This window comes from Equus asinus, chromosome 13, assembly GCF_041296235.1.
Source record: "Equus asinus isolate D_3611 breed Donkey chromosome 13, EquAss-T2T_v2, whole genome shotgun sequence".
Lineage (NCBI taxonomy): Eukaryota > Metazoa > Chordata > Mammalia > Perissodactyla > Equidae > Equus > Equus asinus.
In genome coordinates this window covers 45290765-45303666 of record NC_091802.1, presented here as the reverse complement: position 1 = coordinate 45303666, position 12902 = coordinate 45290765, and the positions used below count along the sequence as shown (strand labels likewise).

The window sequence follows — 12902 nt, the reverse complement described above, 5'->3', positions numbered from 1 at the left end:
AGACAGGGGCTGGCCCCGTGGCCGAGTGGTTAAGTTCGTGTGCTCCGCTGCAGGCGGCCCAGTGTTTCGTCGGTTTGAATCCTGGGCGCGGACATGGCACTGCTCGTCAGACCACGCTGAGGCAGCGTCCCACATGCCACAACTAGAGGAACCCACAACGAAGAATACACAACTATGTACCGGGGGGCTTTGGGGAGAAAAAGGAAAAAATAAAATCTTTAAAAAAATATATATATCTGGAGACAAATGAGAATGAAAATATATCATACCAACTCTTATGGGATGCAGCAAAAGCAGTCCTAAGAGGCAAATACACAGCAATACAGGCCCACCTTAACAAATAAGAAAAATCTCAAATAAGCAATCTTAAACTACACCTAACAGAATTATAAAAAGAAGAACAAAGTCCAAAGTCAGCAGAAGGAGAGAAATAATAAAAATTAGAGCAGAAATAAATGAAATTGAAATTTAAAAAAAACAGTGGAAAGGATCAACGAAACTAAGAGCTGGTTCTTTGAGAAGACAAACAAAATTGATAAGCCCTTAGCCAGACTCAGTAAGAAAAAAAGAGAAGAGGCTCAAACAAATAAAATTAGAAATGAAAGAGGAGGAATTACAACAGATACCACAGAAATATGAAGGATTATAAGAGAATACTATGAAAAACTATACACCAAGAAATTGGACAATCTAGAAGAAATGGATAAATTCATAGACTCATACAACCTCCCAAAACTGAATCAAGAAGAAATAGAGACTCTGAATAGACCAATCACAAGTAAAGAAATTGAAACAGCAATCAAAAACCTCCCAAAAAATGAAAGTCCAGGACCAGATGGCTTCTCTGGAGAATTCAAACAAACATTAAAAGAAGATTTAATACCTATCCTTCTGAAACTAGTCCAAAAAGTTGAAGAAGACAGAACACTTCCTAACACATTTTACGAGGCCAATGTCACCCTGATCCCAAAGCCAGACAGGACAACATAAAAAAGGAAAAGTATAGGCAAATATCACTGATGAACATAGATGCAAAAATCCTCAATAAAATATTGGCAAACCAATGTCAGCAACACATTAAAAGGATCACACACCATAATCAAGTGACATTTTACACTAGGGATGCAGGCATGATTTAACATCCGCAAATCAATTGATGTGATACACCACATTAACAAAATGAGGAATAAAAACCACATGATCATCTCAATAGACACGGAGAAAACATTTGACAAGATCCAATATCCATTTATGATAAAAATTCTGAATAAAACAGGTATAAAAGGAAAGTACCTCAACATAATAAATGCCATATATGACAAACCCACAGCCAACATCATACCTGACAGTGAAAAACTGAAAGCCATCTCTCTGAGAACAGGAGCAAGACAAGGGTGCCCACTCTCACCATTCCTATTCAACAGAGTACTGGAGGTTTTGGTCAGAGCAATTAGGCAAGAAAAAGAAATAAAATGAATCCAAATAGGCAATGAAGAAGTGAAACTCTCACTGTTTGCAGATGACATGATTTTATATATAGAAAACCCTGAAGAGCCCACTGGAAAACTATTAGAAATAATCAACAACTACTGCAAAGTTGCAGGTTACAAAATCAACTTACAAAAATCAGTTTCATTTCTATACTCTAATAACAAACTAACAGAAAGAGAAATCAAGAATACAATTCCATTCACAATCACAACAAAAAGAATGAAATGTCTAGGTTATTCCTAGACATTCCAAGAAACAGAAAGATATTCCACACACATGGATTGGAAGAATAAGTACAGTTAAAATCTCCATACTACCTAAAGCAATCTACAGATTCAAAGCAATCCCAATGATAATCCCAATGACATTCTTCATGGAAATATAACAAAGAATCCTAAAATTCACATGGGGCTACAAAAGACACCAAATAGCTAAAGCAATCCAAAGAAAATAAGAACAAAGCTGGAGGCATCAAAATCCCTGAATTCAAAATACACCACAAAGCTATAGTAATCAAAACAGCATGGTACTGGTATAAAAACAGACACACAGATCAGTGGAACATAATTGAAAGCCCAGAAATAAAACTACACATCTATGGACAGCTAATCTTTGACAAAGGAGCTAGGAACATACAACGGAGAAAGGAAAGTCTCTTCAATAAATGGTGCTGGGAAAACTGGACAGCCACATGCAAAAGAACGAAAGTATACCATTATCTTTCACAAGACACAAAAATTAATTCAAAATGGACCAAAGACTTGAATGTAAGACCTGAAACTATAAAATTCGTAGAGGAAAATATAGGCAGTACACTCTTTGACACTGGTCTTAGCAGGATCTTTTTGAATACCATGTCTATCTGGACAAGGGAAACAAATGAAAAAAAATAAGCAAGTGGGAATTCATGAGACTAAAGAGCTTCTGCAAAGCAAAGGAAACCAGGAACAAAAGGAAAAGATGACCCACCAACTGGGAGAAAATATTTGAAAAACATACATCCAAAAAGGGGTTAATCTCCAAAATACATAGAGAACTCACACAACAACAACAACAACAACAAAAAACAAACAACCTGATCAAATAATGGGCAGAGGATATGAACAGACATTTTTCCAAAGAACCTATACAGATGATCAAATAGGCACATGAAAAGATGTTCAACATCACTAATCATCAGGGAAATGCAAGTCAAAACTACACTAAGATATCACCTTACACCCATTAGCATGGCTACAACCACCAAGACAAAACATAACAAATGTTGGAGAGGATGTGGAGAATAGGTAACCCTCATACACTGCTGGTGAGAATGCAAACTGGTGCAGCCATTACGGAAAAAAGTACGGAGATTTCTCAAAAAATAAAAAATAGAAATAGCATATGATCCAGTTATCCCACTACTTGGTATTTATCCAAAGAACTTGAAATCAACAATTTGAAGAGACTTAGCACCTCTATGTTCATCGCAGCATTATTCACAATAGCCAATAGGTGTAAGCAACCCAAGTGCACAGTGACTGATGATTGGATAAAGAAAATGTGGTATATATATACAATGGAATACTACTCAGCCATAAAAAAGACAAAATTGTCCCATTTGCAACAACATGGATGGACTTTGAGGGTACTATGTTAAGTGAAATAAGCCAGACAGAGAAAGATAAACTGTACGATTTCCCTCCCTATGTGGAAGATAAACTAACGCTTGGACAAAGAGAACAGATTAGTGGATACTAGAGGGGATAGCAGTTGGAGGGTGGGTATAAGGGGTAAAGGGGCACATTTATATGGTGACTGATCAAAAATAATGTACAACTGAAATTTCACAATGTTATAAACTATTATGACCTCAATAAAATTTTAAATAAATAAATAAAAGTAGTTTTGACAAGGGGAGTATGATGGGGGGTGGGAAAAGATGGAATGAGGAATTGTTTCATTTTATTTTTAGCCTTTGTATACTTTTTAATTTTTAACCATCTTTCATAATGGTAAAAATAACCAATTTTAAAAAACTAAATTAATAGAATAAAAGGAAAAATAAAAATAAATGCAAAAAATATGGAAAGCAGATATCACTTTTTCAATTTTGCATGGTAACTTTTTCTCACCTTTAAGCATCTTCACAATTCCTATCAATGTTTCCATATCCATATCTTCATCAGCTATAAAATAAGATCAATTCACATATATAAGCATGGATACTCAAAAAACAATTCAAATTTGGCAATTTTCAGAATTTCCTCTAGAATTTTCTCACCTAGTGTGTCTCTATTTCCTCATTTCTATAACAGAATGTAATAGCACCTATCTCATAGGCTTTGAGTAAGCATTAAAAGAGAATAAGGTGCTGGCCTATAGCGTAGTAGTTAAGTTTGGTGCACCCCACTTCAGCGAGCAGCCCAGGCTCATGGGTTCGGATCCCAGACACAGACCTATGTCACTCATCAGCCAGGCTGTAGCAGTGACCCATATATAAAGTGGAGGAAGATTGGCACAGATGTTTGCTCAGGGCTAATCTTCCTCAACAATAAAAAAAGAGAGAGAGAGAGAATAAGTAAGGTGCTTAGACCAATGTCTAGCATATTGTATGTGCTCAATAAATGATAGCCATTACTTTTTAAAAATTATAAATAAATAAGCAGAATCTATATGTTTTCTTCTGATATAAAGAGACAGCCATACCAGATATTTTTTCTAACTTAAAGTTTTGGATATGACACTGATGATTATAGCATCTCTTTTAAATATAAAATATAATTTCTTAATTTTCCTATCTAATCTCTAGAGGTAATATATGCCTTGTGGGCTTATTATAATGGCCTGAAGAATAGCTTTCATAGAGAGCAAATAAATATTCCTAAATATACAGAAAGAAAAAACTCTGTAGTCAATGTTTCCGCTCTTAACATCTGGTAAGGTTTTAAGGGGATATGATTTTAATTAGCAAACAGTTAACACGCAAGGGCAGCATGACCTGATGTTACCCTCTTGCCTTCATAGATATGTCAGATAATTACCTGTGTGGAAAGAAAGCAAAGAAAATCCCAATTGTACAGTGAAAGAATATATAAATACCATATACATGCACATACATATAATTTTTGGAACTGTAATTATGAGACCAGGAGATTATGAATCAATGATAAGAATCTTTCATAGCATGCTCTCAAACAGACCCTATAAAATGTAACTAATGCAAACAAGTCATTCAATTTCTGATGACTTACCAAGAGAACAAAAGGGTTTTGTAAGTTTCTTTTGGATTAATCCTAGCTAAGTAGGATTTAAAATGTTTTGTTCTGTGAATTAAGGAAATTTAATAATTTTTTAATGTAAAATAATACCTACCCACAATATCTTATCCATTTTAAAGTGAGTACACTTATTAGCACACATAGTTGAGCTTATAATGATAATCCCCAAACCAATTGACAGTATTTTTCCAGATTTGTTATAGATTGGAAATTTATGTTGGGACCACAACAAAGAGGGCATTGGATACTATAAGTACTTTTTTACTTAGGTGATGTCACCAAGATGGTGAAATAGGAGATCCAAGCCTCTGTCCTCTAACACAGATGGACAATTAGACAGCTATCCACAAACAAAACACCTCTGGGAAAGCGCTGGAGTCTGCTTAAGAAACTTCAGCAACACAGTGGAACAAAAAAAACATGAGAATAACCACACAAAAAAGGAAGGAAGATAGTTTCATTTCACCTGCATCATTCCATCTCCCAAGCTGGCTTTGCTCAGTGCCAGGAAAGAACTCAGCTAGAAAGAGTTCCCCTCACCAGGAGAGGAGGGTGAGTAACCAGCTTTCCCCAGCCTTTCAAGACACTAAACAAAGGTTTGCTTTTGTTTCACCCCACCCAGAAAATGGGAAAGCTGAGACATATAATGATGGCAAAGAACAAGGAAGAAAAGCTGGGGCTACCAACAGTAGCCATGCAGTAGAGCAATCACGGTTCCCAAGGATCTGCTCTGTAGACAAACCTAGCAGCTTATGCCATGAAGAATGGCCACAAGAGCCATCACAGATTCCCTACAGATTTTACTGGCTTCCGTTCCACAGGTATTCACACTCACTGACACAAGCCACCTAAGTCCCTCCATACTCTTCCAAAGTTGGAGGAATCACACTAAGAGAGTAGATCTTAAATGCTCTCACCACAAAAAAATTGGGAATTATGTGAGGTGATGGATGTGTTAGCTAACCTTATTGTGGTAATCATTTCACAATATATACATATATCAAACCGTCACGTTATACACCTTAAACTTACACAATATTAGATATCAATATCTCAGTAAAGCTGAGGAAAAGTCCATGATATTTTGATGTACTAGCAATGAAGAATTGAAAATTGAAAATATTTCGAATTTCCATTTATAATAGTACCAACAACCATGAAATACTTAGGTATAAATCAAAGAAAATATGTGTGAGACATGTGTGCTTCAAACTATGAAACTCTCATAAGAGAAATCAAAGACTTAAATAAGTGGAGAGATATACCTTGTCATAGATTGGAAGGCTCAATACTGTTAAGTTGTCAATTTTCCCAAATTGATTGATAGATTAAATGCAATCTCAGTAAAATCACAGCAGGAAGTTTTGTAGAAACCAATAATCTGATTCTAAAATTTACGTGGAAAAGCAAAAAACAAAAAACTAGAATAGCCAAAACAATTTTGAAAAAAAAGAACAAAGTTGAAAGACTGACAGTAAGTAGCTAAAATCAAGCCTTATAATAGAAATACAGTAAAGGACAAACACAAAAATCAATGGAACTGAATAGACCACCCAGAAATGGAGGCACATACATATACTCATCAACTTATTTTCAACAAAGGGTGAAAGACACTTCAATGAATAAAAGACAGTCCTTTCAACAAATGGTGCTGGATCAACTGCATGTCAATGTGTTAAAAAAAAGAATCTCAAACTATGCAAAAACTAACTCAAAATGATCATGGACCTAAATGTAAAATCTAAAACTATAAAACTTCCAGCACTGTGCTTATGCTGTCCTATATGTTAGCTGCTAGCCACATGTGGCTATTGAATGCATGAAATGTGTATTGTCTAAATTGAGTTGTGCCATAAGAGTAAAACATCCAACAGATTTCAAAGTCTTAGTATGAACAAAGGAAAATAAAATGTTTCATTAGTAAGTTTTTACGTTGACAACAAGTTTAAATGATAATCTTTAGAATATTTTGAGTTAAATAAAATCTATTTTAATATTAATTTTACCTCTTTTAAATTTTATTAATGGGGCTACTAGAACATTTAAAATTACATACGAGGATTGCATTATATTATATGAGGATTGTTCTATACTTGTATTATAGGATAGCACTGTTCTAGAAGAAAATACAGGAGAAAATCTTTGTATCCTTGGGTTAGGTAAAGACTTCTTAGATACGACACAAAAAGCACTATTCATAAAAAATTATAAAGTTTTCAAAGACACTGGTAAGAAAATGAAAAGATAAGTAACAGACTGGAAAGAAATGTTTACAGGGTACATATCAAACCTGCATCCAGAATATATAAAAGACTCTCAAAAGTCAATAAGTAGAAAAGAAACAACTCCATCAAAAAGTGGGCAAAATATTTGAGCAGACACTTCAGAAAAGACAGTATACAGATGGCAAATAAGAATATGTTGCTCAACGTCATCTGTCAGTAGGGAAACGCAAATTAAAGCCAAATGAAATAACACTACACATACTATGATAGCTACTAAAAAGGAAACTGACACTACCAAGTGCTAGTTAAGGCTGCAGAGCAACTGAAATGCTTATATTGGTGATGGCACAGGCACTTTGGGAAACAGCGGCAGTTTTTTTTCATCAAGTTAAACATATACTTATCATACATCCCAGCAACCCCACTTCTAAGTGTTATCCCAAAAGAAATTAAAACTCATGTTCACACATAAGAACCTACAGGTTTGAATTTTGTGGTGATTTTTACTTATAATTGCCAAAAACTGGGGAAACTCAAATGCCTCCTATAAAGACAAAGGATAGTAAAAGTTGCTAATTCATACAATAGAATACTATTTAGCAATATAAGGAAGGAATTATAGATACATTCAAATCCATGGATGAATCTTAAAAACAAAATGTTGAAAAAAGAAGACATTTTGTGAAGATTACATACATTGGATTATACTGTATGTTTCCACTTAAATTCAGTCCTATAAGAGGCAAAACTAATCAATAATGATAAAAATGTGCAGTGATGTGGTTTTCCTCTTGGGAAGAGGCAAGTGACTGAATGGCAAGAAGCATCAGGGAATTCTCTGAGAAGCTGTAAATATCTATATCCTGATTGCAGTGTTAATTACACAAGTATATATATTTGTCAAAATTCACCATTTTCTAACCTTAATCTGTAGTTTTATTGTATGTAAATTATAGATAATTTTTTAAATGAAAAACATTGGAGCAAAAATTTAGACTGTGTATAGTCATTGAGGATTTTTGAATAGCAGGGTAGCACATTAAAAACTATGCTTTAGGAAGAATTATCTGACAGCGGAGTGAATCAGTTAATGTCTAAGAAGTCTACTATCTCTCAGCTTATCAAATAATAAGAAGCAGAACTTTTGTAATGGCATGAAATTTTTTTTTAAATTTAGTCTAGATAATTCATATAAATATATTGTCAGAAACTCCCATGGAAAAGCCTCCAAAGTAACAAGCTGAACAGTATCTAACAACCATAATGAGGTATTTTAAAGCCTCACTAGTAGCTGAAAGGTGTTCTAGTAGTTCCTGTTGTTCATCTTCTGTAAGTTTTATATCCATGTTTTTCAGAACAGCATCCACATTACTGAAATCAATCTTCCTTCCTTAGGAAATAAGAGCATGATGAGGATAAGGAAAATATCAAATCATATAGCACTGTGAAGCTCATGTGTTAGAAAAACACACAAAAAGAATGTTGCCACAGATATTACCATAAGTTTAAAAAGTTCATTTTACTTATTTGTATCTCTAGCATGTAACATAGTGTCTACTACTGCTGGTTATTCAGCAAAACTTTGTTCAGTGAATGAATTAGTTAGTTAATTAGCAAACTTTCACTCACCCATAGATGATCTCCTATCTTTTATCTCATTCTTGTTCACTGTTTTATCAACTGTAAAATAAGAAACTAGGTCACTGGGGTAAATGATATTTATTGTGAATTTTATAAAATTATTAATGTAAACATAGCAATTTTGGGATATTGTACACATTGATCTAAAATATAACCTAGTTTAATTCCAAATAAATATAAGGCACAGGAAAAAAAGGAAGCTCTCAAGAATCAATGAAGAAAACTAAAGAGATCAACTTAATATAGACTGCTATATATGTAGGTTATTATATATGAACCTCATGGTAATCACAAATCAGATACCTATAATAAATAAACAAATAATTAAGAGAAAGGAACCCAAACATAATACTAAAAAAAGCCATCAAACTACAAGGGAAGAGAGCAAGAGAAGAAGAAAGGAACAGATAAGAACTACTAAAACACCCAGAACAAAAGTAACAAAATGCCAATAAGTACATACTTAATAATAGTTACTTTAAATGTCAATAGACTAAATGCTCCAATCAAAAGGCATAGGGTGGCTGACTGGATGAAAAACAAGACCCATATATATCTTGCATACAAGAGACACGCTTCAGACCTAAAGACACTCACAAACTGAAAGTGAAGGGACAGAAAAAAGATACTCCATGCAAATGGCAATGAAAAGAAAGCGGGGGTAGCAATGCTTATATCAGACAAAACAGAATTTAAAACAAAAACTGTAACAAGAGACAAAGACGGGCACTACATAATGATAAAGGGATCAATCCAGTAAGAGGATATAACACTTGTAAATATCTATGCACCCAACATAGGAGCACCTAAATATATAAAGGAATTACTAACAGACATAAAAAGAGAAATAGACAGTAACACAATAATAGCAGGGGACTTTAACACTCCACTTACACCAATAGATGGATCATCCAAACAGAAGATCAATAAGCAAACATTGGCCTTAAATGACACATTAGACAAAACGGACTTAGTAGATATATACAGAACATTCCATCCCAAAACAACAGAATACAAATTCTTTTCAAATGTACATGGAATATTCTCTAGAATAGATTACATATTAGGCCACAAAACAAGTCTCAATAAATTTAATAAGATTTCTTAAATAAATTTAAGAAATAATACCAAGCATCTTTTCTGACCATAATGGTATAAAACCAGAAATCAACTACAGGAAGAAAATCAGAAAAGCCACAAATATGTGGAGGTTTAAAAAAATGCTACTGAACAACAATTGATCAATGGAGAAATCAAAAAAGACCTGGAGACAAATGAAAATGAAAATATGACATGCCAAAATCTGTCAGATACAGCAAACGTGGTTCTAAGAGGGAAGTTTATAGCAATACAGGCCTATCTCAACAAACAAGAAAAATCCCAAGTAAACAATCTAACAGTGCACCTAACGGAACTGGAGCAAAAAGAACAAAGTCCCAAATCAGAAGAAGGAAGGAAATAATACAAATCAGAGCAGAAATAAATGAAATAAAGACTTAAGAAACAATAGAAGAAATCAATGAAATCAAGAGTTAGTTCTTTGAAAAGATACTCAAAATTGACAAACCTTTAGCTAGACTCACCAAGGAAAAATACAGAGAAGGCTCAAATAAATAAAATCAGAAATGAAAGAAGAGAAATTACAACAAACACCTCAGAAATACAAAAGATTCTAAGAGACTACTATGAAAAGCTATACACTGACAAATCAGATAATCTAGAAGAAATGAATAAATTCTTAGAAACATACAACTTTCCAAAACTGAATCAAGAGGAAGTAGAGAATTTGAATGACCAATCACCAGTAAGGAGATCAAAACAGTAATCAAAAACCTCGCGAAAAATAAAACTCCAGGACTAGACAGCTTCCCTGGTGAATTCTCCCAAACATTCAAAGAAGACTTAATACCTATCCTTCTCAAACTCTTCAAAAAAATTGAATCCTAACTCATTCTACGAAACTCACACTACCCTGATACCAAAACCAGACAAGGACAACATAAAAAAAGAAAATTACAGGCCAATATCACTGATGAAGATCGATGCAAAAATCCTCAACTAAATACTAGCAAAGCGAATACAACAATACATTAAAAGGATCATACATCATGATTAAGTGGGATTTATTCCAGAGATGCAGGGATGGTTCAACATCTGCAAATCAATCAACATGATACACCACATTAACAAAATGAAGAATAAAAATCACATGATCTCAATAGATGCAGAGAAAACATTTGACAAGATACAACATCCATTTATGATAAGCACTCCAAATAAATGGGTATAGAAGGAAAGTACCTCAATATAATAAAGGCCATATATGACAAACCCACAGCTAATATCATTCTCATTGGAGAGAAACTGAAAGCTATCCCTCTAAAAACAGGAACCAGAAAAGGATGCCCACTTTCACCACTCTTATTTAACGTAGTAGTGGAAGTCCTAGCCAGAGTCATCAGGCAATAAAAAGAAATAAAAGAGATCCAAATTGGAAAGGAAGAAGTGAAACTGTCATTATTTTCAGATGACATTATTTTATATATAGAAAACCCTAAAGAATCCATCAAAAAATTTTTAGAAATAATAAATGAACACAGCTAAGTTGCAGGATACAAAATCAAAAATAACTTGCATCTCTATACAGTAACAATGAAGTAGCAGAAAGAGAAATTAAGAATACAACTTCCACAAAAAGAATAAAATATCTAGGAATAAACTTAACCAAAGAGGTGAAAGATCTGTAAACTGACAATTTTTTGTTGAAAGAAACATAAAACAGTGTTGAAAGAAATTGAAGAAGATACTAAGAAATGGAAAAATATTCCATGCTCTTGGATTGGAAGAATTAACATAGTTAAAATGCCCATACTTCCTAAAGCAATCTGCAGATTCAATGCAATCCCTATCAAAGTTCCAACAACACTTTTCTTAGAAATAGAACAAAGAATCCTAAAATTTATATGGAAAAACAAAAGACCTCGAATAGCCAAAGGAATCCTGAGGAAAAAGAACAAAGCTAGCGATATCACATTCTCTGATTTCAAAATATACTACAAAGCTATAGTAACCAAGACAGCATGGTACTGGCACAAAAACAGACACACAGAGCAATGGAACAGAATCGAGAGCTCAGAAATAAACCTACACAACTATGGACAGCTCATTTTCGACAAGGGAACCAAGAACATACAATGTAGACAGGCAAGTCTCTTCAATAAATGGTGTTGGGAACACTAGACAGCCACATGGAAAAGAATGAAAGTAGACCATTATCTTACACCATGCACAAAAATCAACTCAAAATGGATTAAAGACTTGAATGTAAGACCTGAAACCATGAAACTTCTAGAATAAACATAGGCCACACGTTCTTCAACATCAGTCTTAGCAACATGTTTTCAAGTACCAGGTCTGACCAGGCAAGGGAAACAATAAAAAAAATAAACAAATGAGACTACATCAAACTAAAAAGCTTCTGCACAGCAAAGGAAACCATTAACAAACTAAAAGACAATCTAACACTTGGGAGAAGATATTTGCAAACCGTATGTCTGATAAGGCGTTAATATCCAAAACACATAAAGAACTCATACATCTCAACCAAAAAGCTAACAACCCAATTAAAAAATGGGCAAAAGATCTGAACAGAGATTTCTCCAAAGAAGATATACAGATGGCCAACAGGCACATGGAAAGATGTTCAACATCACTAACTAGCAGGGAAATGCAAATCAAAACTATAAGGGGATATTACCTCACTCCCATCAGAATGGCTATAATTAACAAGACAGGAAATAACAAGTGTTGGAGAGGATGTGGAGAAAAGGGAACTCTTATACACTGCTGGTGGGAGTGCAAACTGGTGGAGCCACTATGAAAAACAGTATGGAGATTCTTCAAAAAATTAAGAACAGAACTAACCATATGATCCAGTGATTCCACTGCTGAGTGTTTATCCAAAGAACATGAAAACATGAATGTGTAAAGATACATGCACCACTATGTTCATTGCAGCATTATTCACAACAGCCACAACTTGGAAGTAACATGGGTGCCCATCAAGGGACGAATGGATAAAGATGATGTGGTATATACACACAATGGAATACTACTCAGCCATAAAAAATGATGAAATCTGGCCATTTATGACAACATGGATGGACCCTGAGGGTATTATGCCAAGCAAAATAAGTTAGAGGGAGAAAGTCAAATACTGTATGATCTCACTCAGAAATAAAAGACAAAAACAACAACAAACAGTCACATAAAGACAGAGATTGGA

At 34.1% G+C, this 12902-nt stretch overlaps 1 protein-coding gene across 1 annotated transcript in view; it reads right to left on the bottom strand.

Moving 5' to 3' along the window:
- LOC139039991 (uncharacterized) overlaps nt 1-3991 on the bottom strand; it is a 39211-nt gene extending 35220 nt beyond the window's left edge. Inside the window, exon 1 of the mRNA XM_070482181.1 lies at nt 3606-3991. Coding sequence (XP_070338282.1) covers nt 3606-3648 — 43 coding nt within the window. The 5' untranslated portion in view covers nt 3649-3991. The remainder of the gene's footprint in view (nt 1-3605) is intronic.
- Between the last annotated feature and the right edge of the window lie 8911 nt (nt 3992-12902).